This window comes from Orycteropus afer, unplaced genomic scaffold (assembly GCF_000298275.1).
Source record: "Orycteropus afer afer isolate SDZICR_OR568_19922 unplaced genomic scaffold, OryAfe1.0 scaffold00197, whole genome shotgun sequence".
NCBI lineage: Eukaryota > Metazoa > Chordata > Mammalia > Tubulidentata > Orycteropodidae > Orycteropus > Orycteropus afer.
Genome location: NW_006921784.1, coordinates 559164 through 579701, shown reverse-complemented (window position 1 = coordinate 579701; position 20538 = coordinate 559164). Strand labels below are relative to the sequence as shown.

The window sequence follows — 20538 nt, the reverse complement described above, 5'->3', positions numbered from 1 at the left end:
ACTTTTCACCAAAGAAGATATACAAGGAGCCAACAAACACATGAGAAATTGCTCACGATCATTAATCATCAGAGAGATGCAAATCAAAACAACAATGAGATATCATCTCACCCCAGCAATAATAGCAAAGTTCAACAGGTCAGAAAATAACAAATGCTGGTGAGGTTGCATAGAGATTGGAACTCTTTTGCACTGCTGGTGGGATTGTAAAATGGTACAACCATTGTGGCAAATGATATGGTGTTTCCTTAAAAAACTGAACATAGAAGTACCATTTGACCCAGCAATTCCATTACTATGAATATAGCCTAAAGAGGTGATAGATAGCACACAAACAGACATATGTACACCTGTGTTCATCTCAGCACAATTCACTATAGCAAAGAGATGGAAACAACCTAAATGCCCATGAATGAATGAGTGGATAACCAAATTATGGTACATGCACACAATGGAATACTATGCCACATTAAAGAACAATGAAGGATACGGAATCATCTCGCAACATGGATGAACCTGGAGGACATTATTCTAAGTGAAATAAGTCAATTGCAGAAAGACAACTACTGTATAAGCCCATTACTATAAAAAGACAAAGAAAGGTTTGCTTGGGAAAACAAACTCACTTAGTAGGTTACCAGGATGGGGGGTGGTTAATTTTGGGCTAGTTGGGGCCCATACACTGAAGTGGGTAGGGGGAGGGACAAACGGAAAGGATCTGTGACCACCATGATAACATTAGGAAATGGGACACCAAATTGTGCACACAAGAGATAGATGACAGATGTTAATACCAATCAATGTGTCCACAATACTGCATTACCATTAACACCAAACACCAGGCTACAGATAAACACATAAACACCTGAGAGGATAAGACGGGGGTCAGTGAACAGGAGCATACTCTAGACCAAGGATAGATTCCACTGAGGCTAACCTTGCACAGACACCAGTGATACAAAATACCTGCATTTCCTTACAGAAACAATAGAAGACAGACACAGAGTAATCCCTCACAGACAATCAGACACTATGGGAGAGAGATCCAATAGATCTACCATCTCAGGACTGTAGTACTGAGGGGCACCAGACTCAACTGGTACAACAAAATGCATAAAAGTCTTGCTCCACATCCTACATTGGTTGAGTAGTGACTGGGGTCTTAAATGCTTTCAAGCAGCCATCAGAGATGCAGCTAACGGTCTCCCAGTGTTGGAAGTGAAGAAGAATGCAAAGAAAAAAAAAAACGAGGGCATTTGGAAGCAATCAGCCCCAGGACACCATGGCCGTCGAGACCAGAAGAACTAGATGGTGCCCGGCTACCAATGCCAACTACTCAGGAAAGGATCAAATCTGGAGATCCTGGAGAGAATGGGAGGGAAAACGTGGAACAAAATCCAAAAACTCAAAAATGACCAGAATTACTGGTCAGATGAAATCTGGTGAGACTCCCAATACTATGGCCCTGGAATACATTCTGCATCTGGAATAAAACATATCCCCAAGGGCTGGCTCTCAGCCTAATAGTTAAAAAGGTGTACATGCAGACCACTCAACCCAGGATGATGCAACCACATACTGTATGGAAATACATACCTTGGAGTAATAGACCATGGCACACCAGAGGACCAACATTCCAATTGAGGAAATGCAGGACAAACAGGAGTGCATAAATATGAGGGGCCCAGGGGGAGGGTTACAGGGTAGGGAAGGGAGGAGACTGGGTTAGGGTTGGGCATGATAAACAGGGAATGAAACTAAATGTACACATAACATTGAATGTAAAACAAGCTCTTAAAATCAAAATAATAATAATAAATAAATAAATAAACCTATGGATCTCAAGGGTCTGATCCACATCTCATGACAGGGATGGCACGTTTCGTCCCCGTGTGCATGGGGCTGGCATGAATCAGGGCCTGGCTTGACAGCAGTCAATGACAACCACACACAATTAGTGTAGGTGCTGGTCCTTGGCAGGTCCTCTGAAATTGTTAACTTTGTTATTAGCATTTTTATTGTCCCTATTAGAAACAGCAATTTAAATACATTATTTCTTTTCCTCCTCACAATGACCCTGGGGGATTGAACTTTTTTTTTTTAATAGATTTTGGTTTTTTGGAGCAGTTTCCGATTTGCAGAAAAACTGTTTCAGAAAGCACCGAGAGTTCCCACACAGCCACTCTCCCTCCTGCCCAGAGTGTTGCCTGTTAATGCCTTGCATCCCTATGGCATGTTTGTTACAACTGACGAACTGATATTGGTACATTCTTATTAACTAAAGTCCACCATTCCCATATGGCTCACAGTCCTAGGGTTTTAACAAATGCATAACAGCATGCGTCCTCCATGACAGTATCCTACAAAACAAGTTTAACCACCCTAAAAATGCTCTGTGGAACTTTCTAGATCCCTTAAGGCTACATGAACCCCCAAAACTACTGTCTGATACGATCTTTAAACCTGAAACCAAAGATACCCTTGGAGTCTTCTTCAAATGAAACACTAGTTTAGCTGACCTCATAAAAAGTGTCTGCCTTGAGCATTGTGTTGGGAGCTCTGGTAGCGGAGTGCCTAAGGTATTTGACTGCTAACCAGAGGCTGGTGGTTCAAACCCACCAGCCACTCCTCGGAAGGAAAGTTGGGCAATATACTTCCATAGTGACACTGCCTTGGAAACCCAAGGAAGGGTTGCTATTAATCAGGGCCACATAACAACAACAACAACAGAAAGGAACAAACTGACAACAGTGACCGGATAGATTAGATGTATAGGGGGCAGAGAGTTTATGTCAACAGGGGGAGAACAAGTCAGAAAAGGAAGGTGCGATTGGTTGCACAACTTTTAAGACCTCTGAGTTGTACATGTAGACACTTGAATGGGTGCATGTTTTGCTGTGTATTTACTCAACAACAACAAAAATAAACAGTTTAAAAAGAAAGAACGGAAGAGAGGAAGGAAGGAAGAAGAAGGAAGGAAGAAAGAAAGGAACAGAGAAAAAAATGTTCCGTGGATAGTTAGTCTGCAGATGAGGAAAGTGAAATGGGAGAGGTGGACCAGTTTTCAGGAGTCACACAGCCATTGGGTGGTCGTGGTCAAACTGAAACCAAGCCCTGTCCAACTCAAAACAAACCGTGCTGCTAAACCGTCCCAGGCTTGAGCTTGTTTGTTTACCTGCAAGAAGGAGACTTGGCTGCAGTTACCTGTTGATGAGCAAGACCACAGCGGCAAAGAGCTCCTGGTACAGGCCCGAAGCCATGCCCTCCACACACTCCACGCCCGTCATCTTCAGCCCTGAAGTTAGAAAGGAGCACAGGACCACATCCTGTAGTCAGGACCTTGCCTGGGGCCAAGAACACCACTAGGGAGACAGCAGAGGGTCACACAGCCTTAAAAACCACCCCCGATCCCCCCACACACATCCTCCTCCCCATCTGCTGAAATCTTATGCTCACATTCTTAGGAGAAAGTTCAAATACCTCCCCAGGACTTACAGGTCCTGTGTCAACTGGCCCTATCTCCGTCTCCATCATGTTCTCTGCTCACTCCTGTCTTTTCTGTCAATGCCTGCTCATCCTCCGGGGCTCAGCCCAAATATCACCTCCTCAGAGAAGCCTTCCCTGACTACTCCTCTCAATTAGACGAATTCCCAGCTCTACTCTCCCTTATAAGGAGCTCTAGTGGTACAGTGCATAAGGCATTTGGTTGCTAACCAGAAGGTTGATGTTTCAAACCCACCAGCTTCTCCACAGGAGGAAGATGAGGCAATCTGCTTCCATAAAGATTTACAGCCTTGGAAACCCAATGAGGGTCACTATGAGTCAGAATTAACTCAATGGCAGTAGGTTGGGTTTAGTTTTACTTTCTCTCATACTGATTGCTGCAACCTATCTTTACTCCATATAGTCCTTTAGTTAATCTGTGCCTTCCCTCACAAGGCAAAGAGTGCTGTAGGGATGGAACTGTCTTGAGTTTTGTTGGCCATCAAATCCCCCAGTGCCTAGTGCACAGTAGGTACTCAGTAAGGTTTGCCCTTCCCTCTTTCTGGAGGGGAATTTGGCAATATTATATCAGAAGCCATAAAATGTTCATATGCTTGACTTCATCATTTCACTGCTAGGCTTTTATTATAGTGAACCACTCAGCGAAGGAAAGATGTCTAGGCATATGTGTGCTTCCAATTGTTTAAATTGACAGCAATTGCTTTTTGGCAACAATTTGAATGTCCAACAATAGCACATTGGTTAGATAATTTATAATCCATCCATACAAAGATTTGTTTACATTCAGGTTTAGAAGAATATTTGATGAAATGGAAAAGGTCAACCTATAATGTTTGGAGGAATAAAAAGTTTACAGAAATAGAATTAGAGTTGTGGCCTCACTTTTTCTAAACATGCACACACACATGCACACACACACACCATTAAAACAGGTTGTTGTTGTTGTTGTTGTTATGTGCCGTCGAGTCGGCCCCGACTCATAGCGACCCCTCCTTGGGTTTCCGAGGCAGTATCACTACGGAAGTAGGATTGCCCAACCTTCCTTCCGAGGAGTGGCTGGTGGGTTTGAACCGCCAGCCTTCTGGTTAGCAGTCAAGTGCTTTAGCCACTATGCTACCAGAGCTCCTATTAAAACAGGTAGCCTCGATTAAGTTGCATTGAACAATTTGAGGCAAGTTGTGCATCCTGACCCTTCCATTCATTCTACTGCTATCCTCAGAGCTGGAAACATAGCTTCCAAATCTGCACTCACTTAGTGCCCCAAGAAACAGTTCTGTTTGCACACCCCAGGCAGCCTGCTGCAGCCCTGAAATCATTCCCCATCCCTCCTTTAACTCCAACCCCAGTCTGGGCTGTTGCTAGGCAACCAACATCCTCCCAGCATCTCTGCTGAACCTGCTGGTACCCTGTCTGTTTAATGTCTACCCTCGAGACCTTGGCCCGAGAGGCTAAATCAGACTCACAAAGCCATGTGTGTGTGTGCATGGGTTGTGGGTGTCAGAGAGGAAGGGTAACGTTTAAACTGACCAGAGTACAGACTTGGAAGGAAATGAAAAGGCCAGTGGAGTCCAATGGCCATCAGCCACCAAGGAGAAGTCTCTGGAAGAAGGGGCAGCTCTGAGGATCCAAAAGGCTCCTGAGAGATGCCCAAAACCACAGCTCAGAATAGTCCTCCTCACTAATCTCAAACTCTACTGTGTCAAGGAGAGCCAGGCTCAGGGGATCTTCAGAGACCCTTGGGGCTCCAAGAGGTCCTTTTGCACCTCATCTTCTGCAGCCAGGCCACCTGGCAGCAGAAGGCTGCAGACTTGAAAATTAGCAGATCCCACCTCATACCTTGCAGGGGCTATGCCAAGTTCTCCTGCTTTTCTCCTCACGCCAGTTAAAAGCACCCTCACCTGCTCAGGATGAAATCTTAGAAGCCTCTCATTCCCTTACACCCCAGGGCCAATATGATCATCTCTTCTTGTACACTAGCAACTAAACGTGCCCACCTCTTCCCATCTTTGCCTCCACTTCCCTAATCTAAGTCACTGGCATCACACTGGATGACTTCCACAGACTCCCAACTGGTCTCTCTTATCCCATTCACTACTAAACCTACATCCAGGCTGAGCTTCATAAAGAATAAGTGAAAGTACATTATTTCCCTACTTAAGCTCCCCTTCATACCTCCTTATCAGTCGAAGAATAAAAACTCTCACTTACAGACTCTTCCATGATCTGATCCCGTCTTACTCTCCAACCTCATCTCGTATGACCGCCCCCTGCCTCAGCTCCAGCCATACCAGTTAGGCTTCACTCTACATCACAGGGGCTCAAAAAACAGTAAAGGCAATGGAAATGCTTCAGTTCCTTGGCACTGTCCACGCTGTGTCCTCTCTCCATTGCAGGGACCCCTCCCAGTTTCAGAACCCTGAATAGAGCTATCTATTTAGATATAAATATCATGCATGTGGGAGCCCTGGTGGCATAGTGCCTAGAGCATTTGACTGCGAACCAGAAGGCTGGCAGTTTAAACCACCAGCCACTCCTCAGAAGGAAGATTGGGCAATCTACTTCTGTAGAGACACTGCCTCGGAAACCCAAGGAGAGATTGCTATGAGTCGGATCTGACTTGACAGCAGTGTCTGGTTTTTGGTTTGGTTATCATGCATGTAGGAGCCATGTCCACTTCTGCTCAGCGTGGACATGGCCTGAACATAGCAGGCCCTCAATAAATCCTCAAATGGGTGAATGAATGCTGGTGTGTCCCCAGAGGCTGGCTCAGAGGGGCTCCAGCCCACCAGAAAGGCAGTAGGTGCAGTACCTGAACCTGTCTCCTCGTCCTCAAGGCTCCGTCGGTTTGGCCCAGACATCACTTGCTTGATGATCTGCTGCAGGTGATGCTTGAAGGTGGCTCTGTTCAGCTCCTCATACTCACAGCCCAGCACCTCAGCTGCACGGTTTGCCCACTCAAATCGCATGAACTGCTTTCGGCCCACTGCACAAGGGACAGAGCAGAGGTGTGGCGCTGAGGGCCTGGCCAGGGAGTAGGTGAGTGCCCATGGGGACCTTGAAAAATTGCACCACCCTTTCAAGTTCCAGGTGACTCACCCTCAGTGAGGAACCTGAACAACAGGTCAGGTCTGATGTTGGTGGGGGACATCCCCCTGGGCAGGAGTCAGGTTCCCCAAGAGACCTGCTTATCCTACCCTACACCATCTGCACTTCTCACTTTTTCAAAGCAATTACAATGGTCATGGGAACACTGCAAATGTGGAATTGGGGAAGGGTTAGTAAAAGTATCATTACCCACCCACATATCCAGTTAGCTAGACACCCAGCCATCCACTACCCTTTGCCATTCAACCACTCACCCAGCCACCCGGCCATTTATTCAACACATAGGTACTGAGCTCCCATGATGTGCTAGGACCCACTGCAAGCTACTGGGGAATGAGTGATGAACAAGGCAGGCATGGTGTCTGCCCTCATGAAGCTGACAGTCTATTAAGGAAGTGAAGCAATAAACAAATATATAAATAGGCTAATTTATGATGGTAAAGCTAATACATTTTTCATTATATGTAGAAAAATAAAACACTATGGTGAAATAAATGGAGATGGAGGGGGCCGCTACGTATCTATGATGCTCAGAGAGGGCTCTGCCTGAAGACGTGATATTTGAAATGGGATGTGACAAGAGAGAAGAGCCTGGGGACATAAAGAACTAGGGAAAAGCTTTAGAGGTGGTGCAAAGGCCCTGAGGCAGAAACATGCAGAGTGTGTTACAGAAATGCCAAGAAGTCAGTGTGACCAGAATGTAAGGGGTTGGGAGGTGGGTACTAGACAAGGTTGAAGAAGCAACAGAGAGTCACTCAATGAACTGTTATAAACCAAAAACCAAACTACCCATTGCCACCACTGTTGAGTCGATCCTAACTCCTAGCAACCCTAGAGGACAGAGTAGAATTGTTCCATATGGTTTTCAAGGCTGTAATCCTCACAAAAGCAGAGTGCCACATGTTTCTCCCACAGAACAGCTGGTGGGTTCAAACCTCTGACTTTTCAGTTAGCAGTTGAGCGCCTGACCACTGCTCCACGAGGGCTCCTTAAAACCAAACCGGTTGCTGCCAAATCGATCTGAGTCATGGCAACCCAATGGATGTCAGAGTAGAACTGTGCTCCTCCGGGTTTCCAGTGGCTGGCGTAGTGCCTAAGGCATCTGACTGCTAACTAAAGTTGGTGGTTCAAACCCACCAGCCACTCTTCAGAAGGAAGACTGGGCAATCTACTGCCATAAAGATTTAGCACCTCAGAAACCCAAAGGGGGTCACTATGAGTCAGAATCGACTCAATGTCAGTGAGTTTATGATCTTTTGGAAGCAGATTGCAAGGGCTTTTTTTTTTTTTCTTTTTTTTCTTTTTTTCCTGAGGAACCTCTGGGTAGATTTGAACAGCCAACCTTTCGGTTAGTAGCCAAGCATTTAACCACTCACACCATCCAGTGACTCTGGACTAGTATAAGACTATTAAAATGAGCAACAAAGGCTTTATACAATGGGCAGTGTTTACAGTTTAAGGTTTAAATGAAACATAGACCAGAAAACAGTACCATAGGATGATGCCAACTGTGTAAACCAAGCAAAACTGCTGAAAAATATAATAAAAAGGAAATGCATTTGAATATTAACAGTCACATCTGGGTAGAAGTATTCTGTATTTTCCAAATTATCCACAGTGTCTACGTATTAATATTGTAATCCAAATAAAAATTAAATGTTTTATTAAAGCAAATAAGAGTCTCATCCCTCAATAACTGTCTGCCATCTTTTATCTTCCCATAAATGTGTTTCTTTCTCTGGATTAAGAATCACAGTTGCCAACAGAGATTTCTCAGTTTATCAGAAAGAGGTCACGAGAGCTTGGTTCTCCAAGCTAATGTCGTAAATAATGAGCTTGCCTTACGAGAAAACTGGAAATTTGGAAATGGACTTTATTTGGGACTCTGACACTGGTTTGAATGGTGTCCCCCTAAATATATGTGGAAGTACTAACCCTTGTACCTGTGAATGTGATCCTTTTGGAAACAGTGTTTTATTTTGTGAAGTTAATTAGTTCATACCCAAGTAGGGTGGGTCCTACACCTAATCTCTTTTGAGTGGTATCTTATAAAGGGGAGTACAGACAGAGAGAAACAGACACACACACACGGGAAGACATCATATAGGAGGATTTGTCTACAAGCCAAGGAACACCAAGAAACACCTGGGGCCGCAGAGACCAGGACAGACCTCTTGTGAGCTGACACAGAGAGAGCAGAGTCCTGCTGACACGGATTCGGATTTCTAACCTCCAGACAATAAATTCTGCTTGTAGAGGCACCCACTTGTGCTGCTTTTGTTATGGCAGTACAACAAGTCCAACGGTACCCAAGGACAGAAGAGCTGGAGCCCCAGGGTATCACAAATGTCCTTGTTGTTGTTAGGTGCCATTGAATCGGTTCTGACTCACAGCGACCCTACGCACAACAGAATGAAACACAGCCCAGTCCTGCACCATCTTCACAATCACTGATATGTTTGAGCCTGTGGTTGCAGCCGTTAGATCACTATTTCACAAATGGCTACTGCTTATTGGGGCTCTACTACTGCCAGTTACTCGGCACTCATCATTACAACAGCACCATTAAGTGTTATGCCCATTTTCCAGATGCCATTGAGACTTAGGGTGGGACATGGCCAATTAAAAAAAAAAAAAAAAGTCCTTCCACTTTAAAAATGATGAAGATGATGGTGGTGATGAAGATGGCAATGATGTTGGTGATGGTGCTGATGTTAATAATGATGGTTGTGATGGTGATGATGATGGAGATGATGATGGTGATGACAGCAATGATGCTGATGGTGGTGGTGGTGGTGATGGTGAGGATGGTGACGATGTTGGGAATGGTGCTGATGTTGGGGATGGTGCTGATGTTAATCATGATGGTTGTGATGGTGATGATGATGACGGTGGGTGATGGTGGAGATGATGGTGACAATGGTGGTGGTGATGTGGTTATTCTGCTGCTGCTGGTGGTGGTGGTGGTGATGGCAGTACCACTTACTGACCTCATTTTACTCAACATCAGCATCTGTTCAGCTCGTGGCTTTTGGAGTCAGAAAGCCTGTGGTCAGGTTCCAGGTTTGATATACGGTAAAAGCTTAGTACGAGTTGGTTGCAATTATTACTTATTTATTACTGTTTTGTATTATTATTATTCTAATCCTCACCAGAATCCTAGAAAGCAATATATCATTCCCATTTCATAGATGAAAAAAGAGACTCAGGAAAGTCACCAAAAATCAGACTGCCACTAAATGGAAGAAACCTTTTCTCCAAATCAGTCCTTTAAACACTACCTTTAGGGAAATGTCTAAATCCTTAGATAAGAATTTCTTCTCAATAGACTCACTTGTCTTTTCCACTTAATAAACTAAACCAAACTCACTGCCATCGAGTTGATCCCAACTCATAACAACCCGTCCTTGGGTTTCCGAGGCAGTATCTCTACGGAAGTAAATTGCCCAACTTCCCTTCTGAGGAGTGGCTGGTGGGTTTGAACCTCCGGCCTTCTGGTTAGCAGTCACGTGCCTTAGGCACTATGCCACCAGAGCGCCTTCTCACTCAATAAATACACATAAAAAGAAATAGATAGCACTTTCATAAATGAAAGGAGCCCTGGTGGTGCAATGGTTAAGCCTTCAGCTGCTAACCCAAAGGTTGGTGGTTTGAACCCACTAGTGGCTCTGTGGGAGCTCTGGTGACATAGTGCCTAAGGCACTTGATTGCTAACCAGAAGTCTGGTGGTTCAAACCCACCAGCCACTCCTTGGAAGGAAGGCTGGGCAATCTACTTCCATTGTGATACTGCTTCAGAAACCCAAGGAGGGGTCGCTATTAGTTGGGTCCAACTTGATGGCAGTGAGTTTGGTTTTTGGTTTTAATGGCTCTGTGGGAGAAAAGTGAGTCTGTTTCTATAAAGATTACAACCTTCAAAACCCTATCAGACAGTTCTACTCTGTGCTGTTGGGTCAGTTTGAGTCTGAATCGACTCCACAACAATAGACTGTTATCATAAATGACAAAATATAAATATCATCTTTCACAAACAGGAAGTAAAAATAAATACAACATGAGCACAAAACCGTCATTAGATTCTAATTACAGGTATGTGTCGCTTAATGTCCGTTTGGGCAATGGCCTACTCCATGACTGAATATACAGTCCATGGCCCCTTAAGTTGCTCTGCTTTTTAAAAAAGGGAAAGCAGCACTCCTTTTTCTTTTTTTTTTTTAATTTTTCTCTAATGGTTTTAAACACTCCAAACCCAGAGTGAATAGCCAGCTGGACTCCAGGGTACGTCCCAACCCCTGCATCAACTCTTCCTTTGCCTCCTCGGTCCTCTCTTCCTGGCTCCCTTCATCCGCCCAGCTGCACACAGCCCTTCACTCCCAGCACAGGGCAGCTCGTGCTGCAGGTTCCTCCGCGCCGCTGCAGGCGCAGGCGCAGGCGCAGGCGCAGGCACCGCCGGAGCCTGCTGGGCTGGAGCAGTGGAGGTGGCTGCACGCCACGAGGCAGCAGCCACCCACACACGTGGTCCCGGTCCCCGCGGCCACTCCTCTGTGCCGCTGCCCCCTGACCCCGCAGCGCCAGACAAGTGCAAAGTCCCTATCTAGCTCCCAGCACAGCCCCTGCCCTGCCCAGCCGCACATCGGCAAGGCTGGCCTGTTGGGCCCGGTGCAGACAGCTCTGGGGCTTTGTCCGGCTGACCCCCACAAGGTCTTAACGCAATAGTCTTTGGGAGGACTTAACTATGACTTGTCCGCATGCTGCCTGTATGTAATATGGAGCTCACACGTCGGCCAAATCACGAAACGTTCTATTTTAGAGACTGTACCCTGGTCATTAAGCAATGCCTACCTGTAGATACCATTACCTGTGAGCCTGGGGCCTGCTCTCTCCTTTTAAAAGGAGAGTTCAGTAGATATTAGAAGAACAGCACTAAAGGCAGTTAGCACTAAATGAGACTTTATTCTTGCTGCGATGGAGATTGAAAGTGGATTAAACAGGAGGCAACTTTCTAGGTGCGTGATGATCTGGGTCGCTCCTCCGCCATCAACCCTCCACTGCAAGTTTCTAAAATAGAGTCTCTCACACTCCAACTGCAATGACCTTCCATGGCCTCGCTGAGCCACCAGGAGTCGTGAAGGGAATCCACGATTGCTATTTCGGAGAAAAGCAGCAATAAACGTACTCTGGCCAGACTCAGTAAATTCTGGCTGACTTACGAGAGCTATCTCCAGGTACGGCTGAGAACATCCCGCTGGTGAACTCAAGGCAATCTCATGCAGAGCCTGCCAGGAAAGTGCCTCTTCTGAACCCACCTGTCTGGAGCCTGGCCAGTGCACAAAACCCAGCCCTCTGGGCTCCTCCATCTTGGCTCAGCCACAGACAGAGGCCCAAGCCTCCCCAAGGCCCCGGATCCTGAGGTAGTACCTGAGGCAGAAATGGACCTGGGGAAGAACATGGGCATTGGAGCCAGACAGGATCTGGATCAAATTACCATTTGTGCCATTCATTCCCAGCTGTCAGCCTTCAAAAAAAAAAAAAAGGTGCACAGCCTTTTGAGCCTCAGTTTTCTCATCTGGAAAACGGAATCATAAAAGCCTTCGACATCGCTTCAGAGGGTTGCAAGGACTAGGTCAGATAGTTGCACTTGAAATATCCAACAGAACGCCTGGCCCTAGGAAGGTGCCCAACAAATTCCAGTTCCCTTCTCCACCTGCAAAAACAAGGAGGGCATTGCCTGTCCTACCTCCTGCGCGGTCTCATGTCTATCTCCCGTATCAGGAAGAAGCCCCATGGGGCAGGTGCACTTCACATGTGGGCCATGCCCCAGGGATTCTTTTCAAAATTATTGTATGTAGGAGCTCTGGTGGCATAGTGCCTAAGGCATTTGACTGCTAACCAGAAGGCTGGCTGTTCAAACCCACTAGCCATTCCTCGGAAGGAAGGTTGGGCAATCTGTTTCCATAGAGATACCACCTTAGAAACCCAAGGAGGGGTCACTAGGAGTTGGAACCGACTCGATGGCAGTGAGTTTGGTTTTTTTGGTTTAGATAATTTTTTTTTTTTTAATTATAGTGAAAATATACTCCTTCGGGAATTCTTTTTTATTAGTAGTTTTTCAAAATTACAATGAAAATATACACCAATTCAACATTTTCCACATGTACAGTTGAGTGACATTGGTTACATTTTTCACATCGTGCAACCATTCCTCACTATCCTTTTCCAAATTATTCCCCACTACTAACATCAATCCAATGCCCTCGAAACAAAAACATGCCCTTTCCCACCCCAGCCCCACCTCTAATAATTTTTGGAAGCAGTCTGCTCCTGTAAAGATCACAGCCTAGGAAACACTAGGAGGCGATTCTACTCTGTCATGGATAAGTCTGAATAACGCAATAGCACACACCAACAACATGGGAGTCCTATGTCTAACGTTTTGAGGAACTCCCAAACTATTTTCCACAGTGGGTCTACCATTTTGCATTCCCACCAGCAACCAAGGGCTGAGGGTTCTAGTTTCTCCACATTTTGCCAACACCTGTTGTTCTCAGTGTTTTAGGTTGTTTTGGCTTTGCTTTGATCATTGTCACCCTAACGGAAGTGAGATGGTATCTCATTGTGATTTGCATCTCCTTAAATAGCTAATGATTTGGAGCATGTTTTCATGTGTTTACTGGCAGTGCCAATAACTTCTTTGGTGCAATGTCTGTGCAAGTCCTTTGCTCGTTTTTTGATTGGATTGTCTTTTTGTTGTTAAGTTGTAGAAATATTTTATATATTTTGGACATTGTTGGTGTTGTTACATGCCATCAAGTCGGCTCTGACTCACAGTGACGCCACGTACAACAGAACGAAACACTGCCTGGTCCTGTGCCAGCCTCACAATCCTTGCTATACCTGAGCCCATCGTTGCAGCCACCGTGTCAATCCATCTCGTTGAGGGCCTTCCCCTTTTTCATTGACCCTCACTTTACCAAGCATGACATCCTTCTCCAGGGTATGGTTCCTTCTGACAACATGGCCAAAGTAGGTGAGACGAAGTTTGCTCATTTCCACTTCTAAGGAGCATTTCGGTTGCATTTCTTCCAAGACAGATTTGTTCATTCTGCTGGCAGTCCATGGTATTGTGGATATTGGACCCTTATCAGATATATATGATTCCCCAAAATTTTCTCCCAAACTATAGGTTGTCTTTTTACTTTTTTGACAAAGTCCTTTGATGAATAAAAGTATTTAATTTTGTGAGGTCCCATTTATCAATTTTGTCTCTTGCAACTCATGCTTTTGTCATATTGGATAGCCCATCGCTAAAAACTAGGTCCCACAGCATCAGCTTTACATTTTCTTCTAAGAATATTGTGATTTTAGCTTTCACATTTAGTTCCTTGATCCATTTTGGGTTGTTTTTTGTGTATGGTGTGAAATGTGAATCCTGGTTCACTTTGCATTCTCAGCAACATTTATTGAAAAGAATCTTCTTTCCTCCAATGAATGAACTTAGCACCCTTGTCAAAAATTAATTGGCCATAGATGTATGGGTTTACTTCCGGACTCTCAATTCTATTCCATTGGTCTATATATTTATTATTATGCCAGTACCAGCCTGTTTTAATTACTATGGCTTTATAGTATATTTTAAAAATCAGGAAGTCCATCTATTTTCTTCTTCTTCAAGATTGATTTAGCTATTCGGGGTCCCTTGCCTTTCCAAATAAATGTGAGGACTGGCTTCTTATTGGGACTCACAGGAACTCCAACCTGTACTGGACTTGCCAAACTTCTCTGTCCCAGGTCTGTCTGCCCAGGTATTTTGGCTCCCACTCTATGTCCCTTCTCTCCCAACAGCTGGTACCTGACCACACATGCTGTGTTCCATCCACTGTGCCACCCTTTCCCTAGACTCATGAGGGTTCCCACCTAGGTTGTGCTCACCAAGCTGCTGTGTCCCAGGATTTACAGTTCAGGTGTCTCATCCTGCCCTGCTGCCATGCTAGCCCCTCTGTCCTCGGCTTACCATTCAGGCCCCGCTGCCTGCTACCCACACCATGCTGTTTCTTCCTGGGACTCACAGCAATGCGCACCTGGGCTGTATTCACCACATCTCTGTCCCATGTCTGACCCTTTGTGCTGTCTGTGTTGTTCCAGTGCTGGGCTCCCTGACCAAGGGCACTGGCTGAACCCACTCCAAGGCAGCTGCGCTGAGCCAGGGAACCTCTGCTCTCCCTTCATCTGCTTGATATCTTTTTCAGTGTCCACATTGGCCCTTCAGCCGTCTCACTGCTGTCTGTGTTGTGTTGTTATTTGCCGTCGAGTAGGCCCCGACTCACAGCAACCCCTCCTTGGGTTTCCGAGGCAGTATTACTACAGAAGCAGATTGCCCAACCTTCCTTCCAAGGAGTGGCTGGTGGGTTTGAACCACCAGCCTTCTGGTTAGCAGTTAAGTGCCTTAGGCACTATGCTACCAGGGCTCCTTCACTGCTGCATAAGGTTTTAAAAATACCAATTTAATCCATTTTTACTTATTTTCTTCTGAATTTGTGGCACAGGAATTGGAGCTCTCATTGTCTGTGCTGCCATCCCACTCTGCCCACCACCCCAGGGATTCTGAGTTGACAGGGTGGCTTCTCTGCTGAAGGGGGGTACGAATGTGGCTTAGTATCCTCTCCACCAAACCAAGACCAAACTCACTGCCATCAAATGGATTCAGACACACAGTGACCCCCTTAGGGGTTTCCAAGACAGTAAATCTTTACAGTAGATTGGCCCTATCTTCCTTCCATGGAGCAGCTGGTCGGTTTGAAGTGGAGACCTTGTGGTTAGCAATCGGACGCCTTAGGCAGCACACCACCAGAGCTCCTTGTGTTCTCCACAACCTACCCCAAAACCAGGGTTATTATGGCTGCCCTCAGAACAACACCGAGGTGAGGGAGTCCAGCACCCAATGAAGCCTCCCAGGAAGCAGAAGTGGGCCTTCGGCCATTTCAACTTCCACATGGGGGGGCTTCCTCCCACAAAACCACCATTTAACCAGTAAGAACAGCCATCAAACAATGAGCACTTACAGGTGTCAGGCACTGGGCTAGGGGTCTCACATGCATCATCCATTTACCTCATAAAACCCTCCAGGAGAATTTATAGATAGGCTTGGTCTAGGCTCTTGTCCAAATGGCACAGGAAGTACCAGAGTGGGATCCCCACATACTAGGAGCTGACCTCCGACTGTGCAGGAAGCTGCCTGGACCTCTGCAGGCATAGGAAGGGCTCCTCAGACACGCTTCATGAATAAATGAAGGAAGGAATCAACAGATGAATGTGTGCTTCTCAAAGAAAACTTCTAAATATCCTTTTCACCGAGGAGCCCACTTCTGGATCATCAGCTCTTAGAGAAGGCCGTCGACATTATAGAGAAAATCAGGGAAAGAGAAAAGAAAAAGAGAGGCAGGAAGAGACAGAAGGGGATGCTGATAGGCAGAGAGGCACAGAGAGACAGAGAGAGAGAGAGGACACCACCAGCTCCTCCAAGGGAAATCCTTGAGGTGGAGGTGGGTTTTGAATTTTTCCTTGGGGCTCCAGCAAATGTGATTCCATGGGCAGGGCTGAGTCTGTAACTCTCTGGGTCACAGAAGGGGTGTGGAGCAAGGAGGGCAGAGAAGCCACCCGGTTCAGGGGTCAGAGTTTCTCAAAGCACATTCCTTATAGCGATTGTCCTGTGGAATGTTCACTGGTGTCACTGTCAAAAAATGGGTCTTATGTCCTACCAGTATAGTAGATGCTTGGTTAAATAAGTATCTTGATTGCAGGACTTTACAGAGCCTTTAAAATGTATCATGAGTCTTCAGGGAGCTCTGGTAGCATAGTGGCTAAGGCACTTGACTGCTAACCAGAAGGCTGGAGGTTCAAACCCACCAGCCACTCCTCGGAAGGAAGATGGGGCAATCTACTTCCGTAGTGATACTGCCTCGGAAACCCAAGGAGGGGTCGCTATGAGTCAGGTCCGACTCGATAGCACATAACAACAACAACAACATGAGTCTTCAAGAGGGGGAAGCTCTGCTCAGATGTATATGGCTTCAGAATGCTTTTTAAGAGGCTCTTACAGGTCTAATGTTCCATGAGACACTAGTTTAGGAAATACTAGTTTGATTGACAAGGAGCACTGGTGGCGCAATGGTTAAGCACTCAGCTGCTATGAGAAAAGATCTGGTGATGTGCTCCAGGAAAGATTACAGCCTCAGAGACCCTCTGGGGCAGTTCTACTCTGTCCGATAGGGTCGCTATGACTCAGAATTGACTCTAGGTCACGCAACAAGAGTTTAGCTGAAAGAGAACCTCATCGAACTAGGTTAACTTGGACAAATGGCTTCACTCAAGGTCACTCTGCTGGTAAGAGATAGAGCGGGGATTGAATGAAGGGAACAAAAAGGGGAAGAAACGAGAGAAAGGAAAATTGTGAAGTGCCAGGGAAGGTAATGGAACTGCACAGTGTCTGAGATACTCACATGCACCTGCAGGGCAGATTTCCTCTTTATGCTCAGCACAAAGAAACCAAGGAAAGGACAACATGGCTGTGTTCTCCATCCACCACGGCTCTGTTGCTATCAATTACCGTGGCCTCCTGCATTTATTAATAACCAAGTTATTTCTCTTTCCAACAATATCTGTCTGCTGCTGAATTACTCAACAGTATGTGGCTTATTTATAACACCGGTGCAGCTGGTTCATGTTTCCTCACACAGAGGGCGACAGTTCTGGGACCAGTGAGGAAGGAGGCTGCCTGGCGGGAAGAGATAAGAGAACAGCCAAAAAGACTGTAGCTGTTACAGAGCAAAGAGGGAAAAGACTGCCTGGGCTCTAAGCACACCTCCTTTTTTCAAGCCTTTTGCTTATGGGAAAGTTGAGCGCCTCTTTAAGCCTCAGTTTCCTCTGCTGTAAAATGGGGATGGAAACAATCTGCTCCCAGGGAGTGTGGTGAAGAGGCAATGAGCTGATGGGGTGCAGGGCACGTAGTATAGGATCTACTGTAATAGTTATTGTTGTTAGCTCTCATTGAGTTGACCCCGACCCATGGTGACCCCATGCCCAATGGAACAAAATGCTGCCTGATCCTGCACCAACCCCATCATCAGTTGGGATTGAACTGTTGGGATCCATAGGGTTTTCAATGACTAATTTTCAGAAGTAGATCACCAGGCCTTTCTTCCTAGTTCCTCTTACTCTGGAAGCGCCACTGAAACCTGTTAGGCACCTTAGCAACACATAAGCCTCCAGTGACAGACAAGTATGTCTGCACCGGAGACGCACTGGCCAGGATTTGAACCTCAATCTCCTGCAGAGAAGGCAAGAATTCTATCACAGAGCCACCACTGCCCCCCACAACAGCCAGTGCTCAATAAATGCCCACTTTCATCATTACAATTATAATGCAGGGTGTCCACCATCAAAGGGTACAAATGGATCAGAAAAGGAAACCTCAGGATCGACCCCAATTCAGGAGGCTGTGGTTTTCTGCCCAGGGACACCCAGCAAAGTTCTGCTGTTGAGACCATGGAAAACATGACCTTCTTATTCTTGGAGGTCAGAGTTTCAAGTCCCTTCCTGGCTCCATGGCTCAGGCCTGAATGTTCCTTCTGCCCCCATGCCATGCAATTCAAAAACTTGGACATCTTCTACTTACCTAGCTTTGGAGGAAGTTACCGTCTGTCCCAGGAGCTGTGCCCATGGACACCATCAGACACACCCAGCAAGGCCTGGCCAACAAGCCTTCCATAGTTTATGAGTTACTCATAATCCAACATGAATCTCTGCCCACCCCCTACTCCCTGGGAAGACAGTGTGTAACAAGTTTTCATAACCAGTAGGGATTCTGGGGAGAGAGCACTCTGTGGACAAATCAGATGAAACCAGCAAAATGGGTTTCTTTCTTGTAAGATTTCTCAGAACTTTGACTATGTCAGTGCATGCTGGGAATTTACAAAGGGAGGTGAGCATGGTGTGTGTGTGTGGGGGGGGGTAGTTTCCCAAGCTAATTTGATCAAGAGGATGACATGTCGTCTTGGGACAGTATGGAACTGTGGAAAGAACCAGAAGGTGCATCCAAATGCAGTCAGCCTGGCTGAGCGATCTTGAAAAGAGACGTCACCTCTCTGAGCCTCAGTTCTCTGGTGGCTCAGTGCTTAAGGCATTTGCCTGCTAACCAGAAGGTTACCAGTTCAAACCCACTAGCCACTCCATGGAAGGAAGATGGGGCAATCTACTTCCACAAAGAGTTACTGCCTCAGAAACCCAAAGAGGGCCGCTATAAGTCAGAATCAATTCAATGGCAGTGCGTTTGGTGGGTTTTGGAACCCTTGGGGTTGTTTTGAGAGTGAAACAACACATCGGTTGTGAAGCTCTTCTGGGAACATCCTGGAGCAGGAAGTCCAAGTAGAGGACCATCAGGGAGTCATCAGTGGGAAGGCCTGCCATCCCTGAATGCAGGAGCAAAGGTACAGAAGTGGGACCAGAGGCAGATCTGTGAGCGCCGTACCCAAGCCCACAACAGCTGGCCAGGCAGAAGCCAGGACCAAGCCCGGATCTGCTGCCCCAGTCCAAGGCTCTTTCCACATTCAAGTGCCCTTCACTGAGGCAGGCTCAGCAGGGGTCATTCAATCTGGGCCCCCTTCATCAAACTATTTCCTATGAAATTGTTCCCTGTGGCCCAAGGAAAATCCAGGGAGAGCTGGCTTTTCCTTAGGACACTCCATATGCCTGATCCTGTGTTCCACACTTAACCTCCTCGATGTAACAACCCTATGAGAACAGAACTACTACTGATCCCATTTACTGATGACACCAAGGACCATGCAATGCAATGTTGTATAACGAACAAGAGCACTGAAATTATTGTTTTTATTGTTGTCAGGTGCCATCAAGTCAGCTCCCACTCATAGCAACCCCATGCACAACAGAACAAAACAATGCCCGGTCCTGCGCAAACCTCACGATACTTGCTGTACCTGAGCCCATTGTTGCAGCCACTGTGTCAATCCATCTCATTGAGGGGCTTCCCCTTTTCTGTTGACCCCCTCTCTACCAAGCATGATATCCTTCTGCAGGGAATGGTCCTTTCAAACAACATGACCCAAGTAGTTGAGATGAAGTCTGGCTATTCTCGCCTCCAAGGAGCATTCGGCTGCACTTCTTCCAGGACAGACCTGTTAGTTCTTTTAGCAGTCCATGGCACTTTCAGTATCCTTCGCCAACACCACAGCTCAAAAGCATCAACTCTTCTTTGGTCTTCCTTATTCACTGTCCAGGTCTCACATGCATATGAGGTGACTAAAAATATCATGGCTTGGGTTAGGCACACCTTGCTCTTCAGCACTTTAAAGAGGTCTTTTGCAGCAGATTTGCCCAGTGCAATACGTCATCTGATGTCTTGACTGCTGCTTCCATTGGTGTTGATTGTGGAACCAAGCAATATGAAATCTTTGACAACTTCGATCTTTTCTCCACTTATTATGATGCTGCTTATTGGTCCGGTTGTGAGGATTTTTGTTTTCTTTATGTTGAGATGTAATCTATACTGCAGAGTGCAGTTTTTAATTTTCATCAATAAGTTCTTCAATCATTTTCACTTTCAGCAAGCAAAGTTGTGTCATCTGTGTATCACAGGTTGTTAATTAGTCTTCCTCCAATCCTGATGTCATGCTCTTCTTCATATAGTCCAGCTTCTAGGATTATCTGCTCAGCATACAGATTGAATAAGTACGGTGAAAGGATACAACCTTTACGTACTCCCTTCCTGATTTTAAACATTCAGTATACCCTTGTTCTGTTCAAACAACAGTCCCCTGATCTATGTGCAGGTTCCTCATGTGCACAATTAAGTGTTCTGGAATTCCCATTCTTCTCAATGTTATCCATAATTTTTTATGATCCACACAATACAATG

At 46.0% G+C, this 20538-nt stretch overlaps 1 protein-coding gene across 1 annotated transcript in view; it reads right to left on the bottom strand.

The window, feature by feature from the left end:
- Positions 1-20538, bottom strand: part of MYO18B (myosin XVIIIB) — a 368096-nt gene that overhangs the window by 286647 nt on the left and 60911 nt on the right. Inside the window, exons 11-12 of the mRNA XM_007947984.1 lie at positions 6314-6487; positions 3205-3295 (exon numbers count right to left, since the gene is read on the bottom strand). Of these exons, the coding sequence (XP_007946175.1) occupies positions 3205-3295; positions 6314-6487 (265 nt within the window). The remainder of the gene's footprint in view (positions 1-3204; positions 3296-6313; positions 6488-20538) is intronic.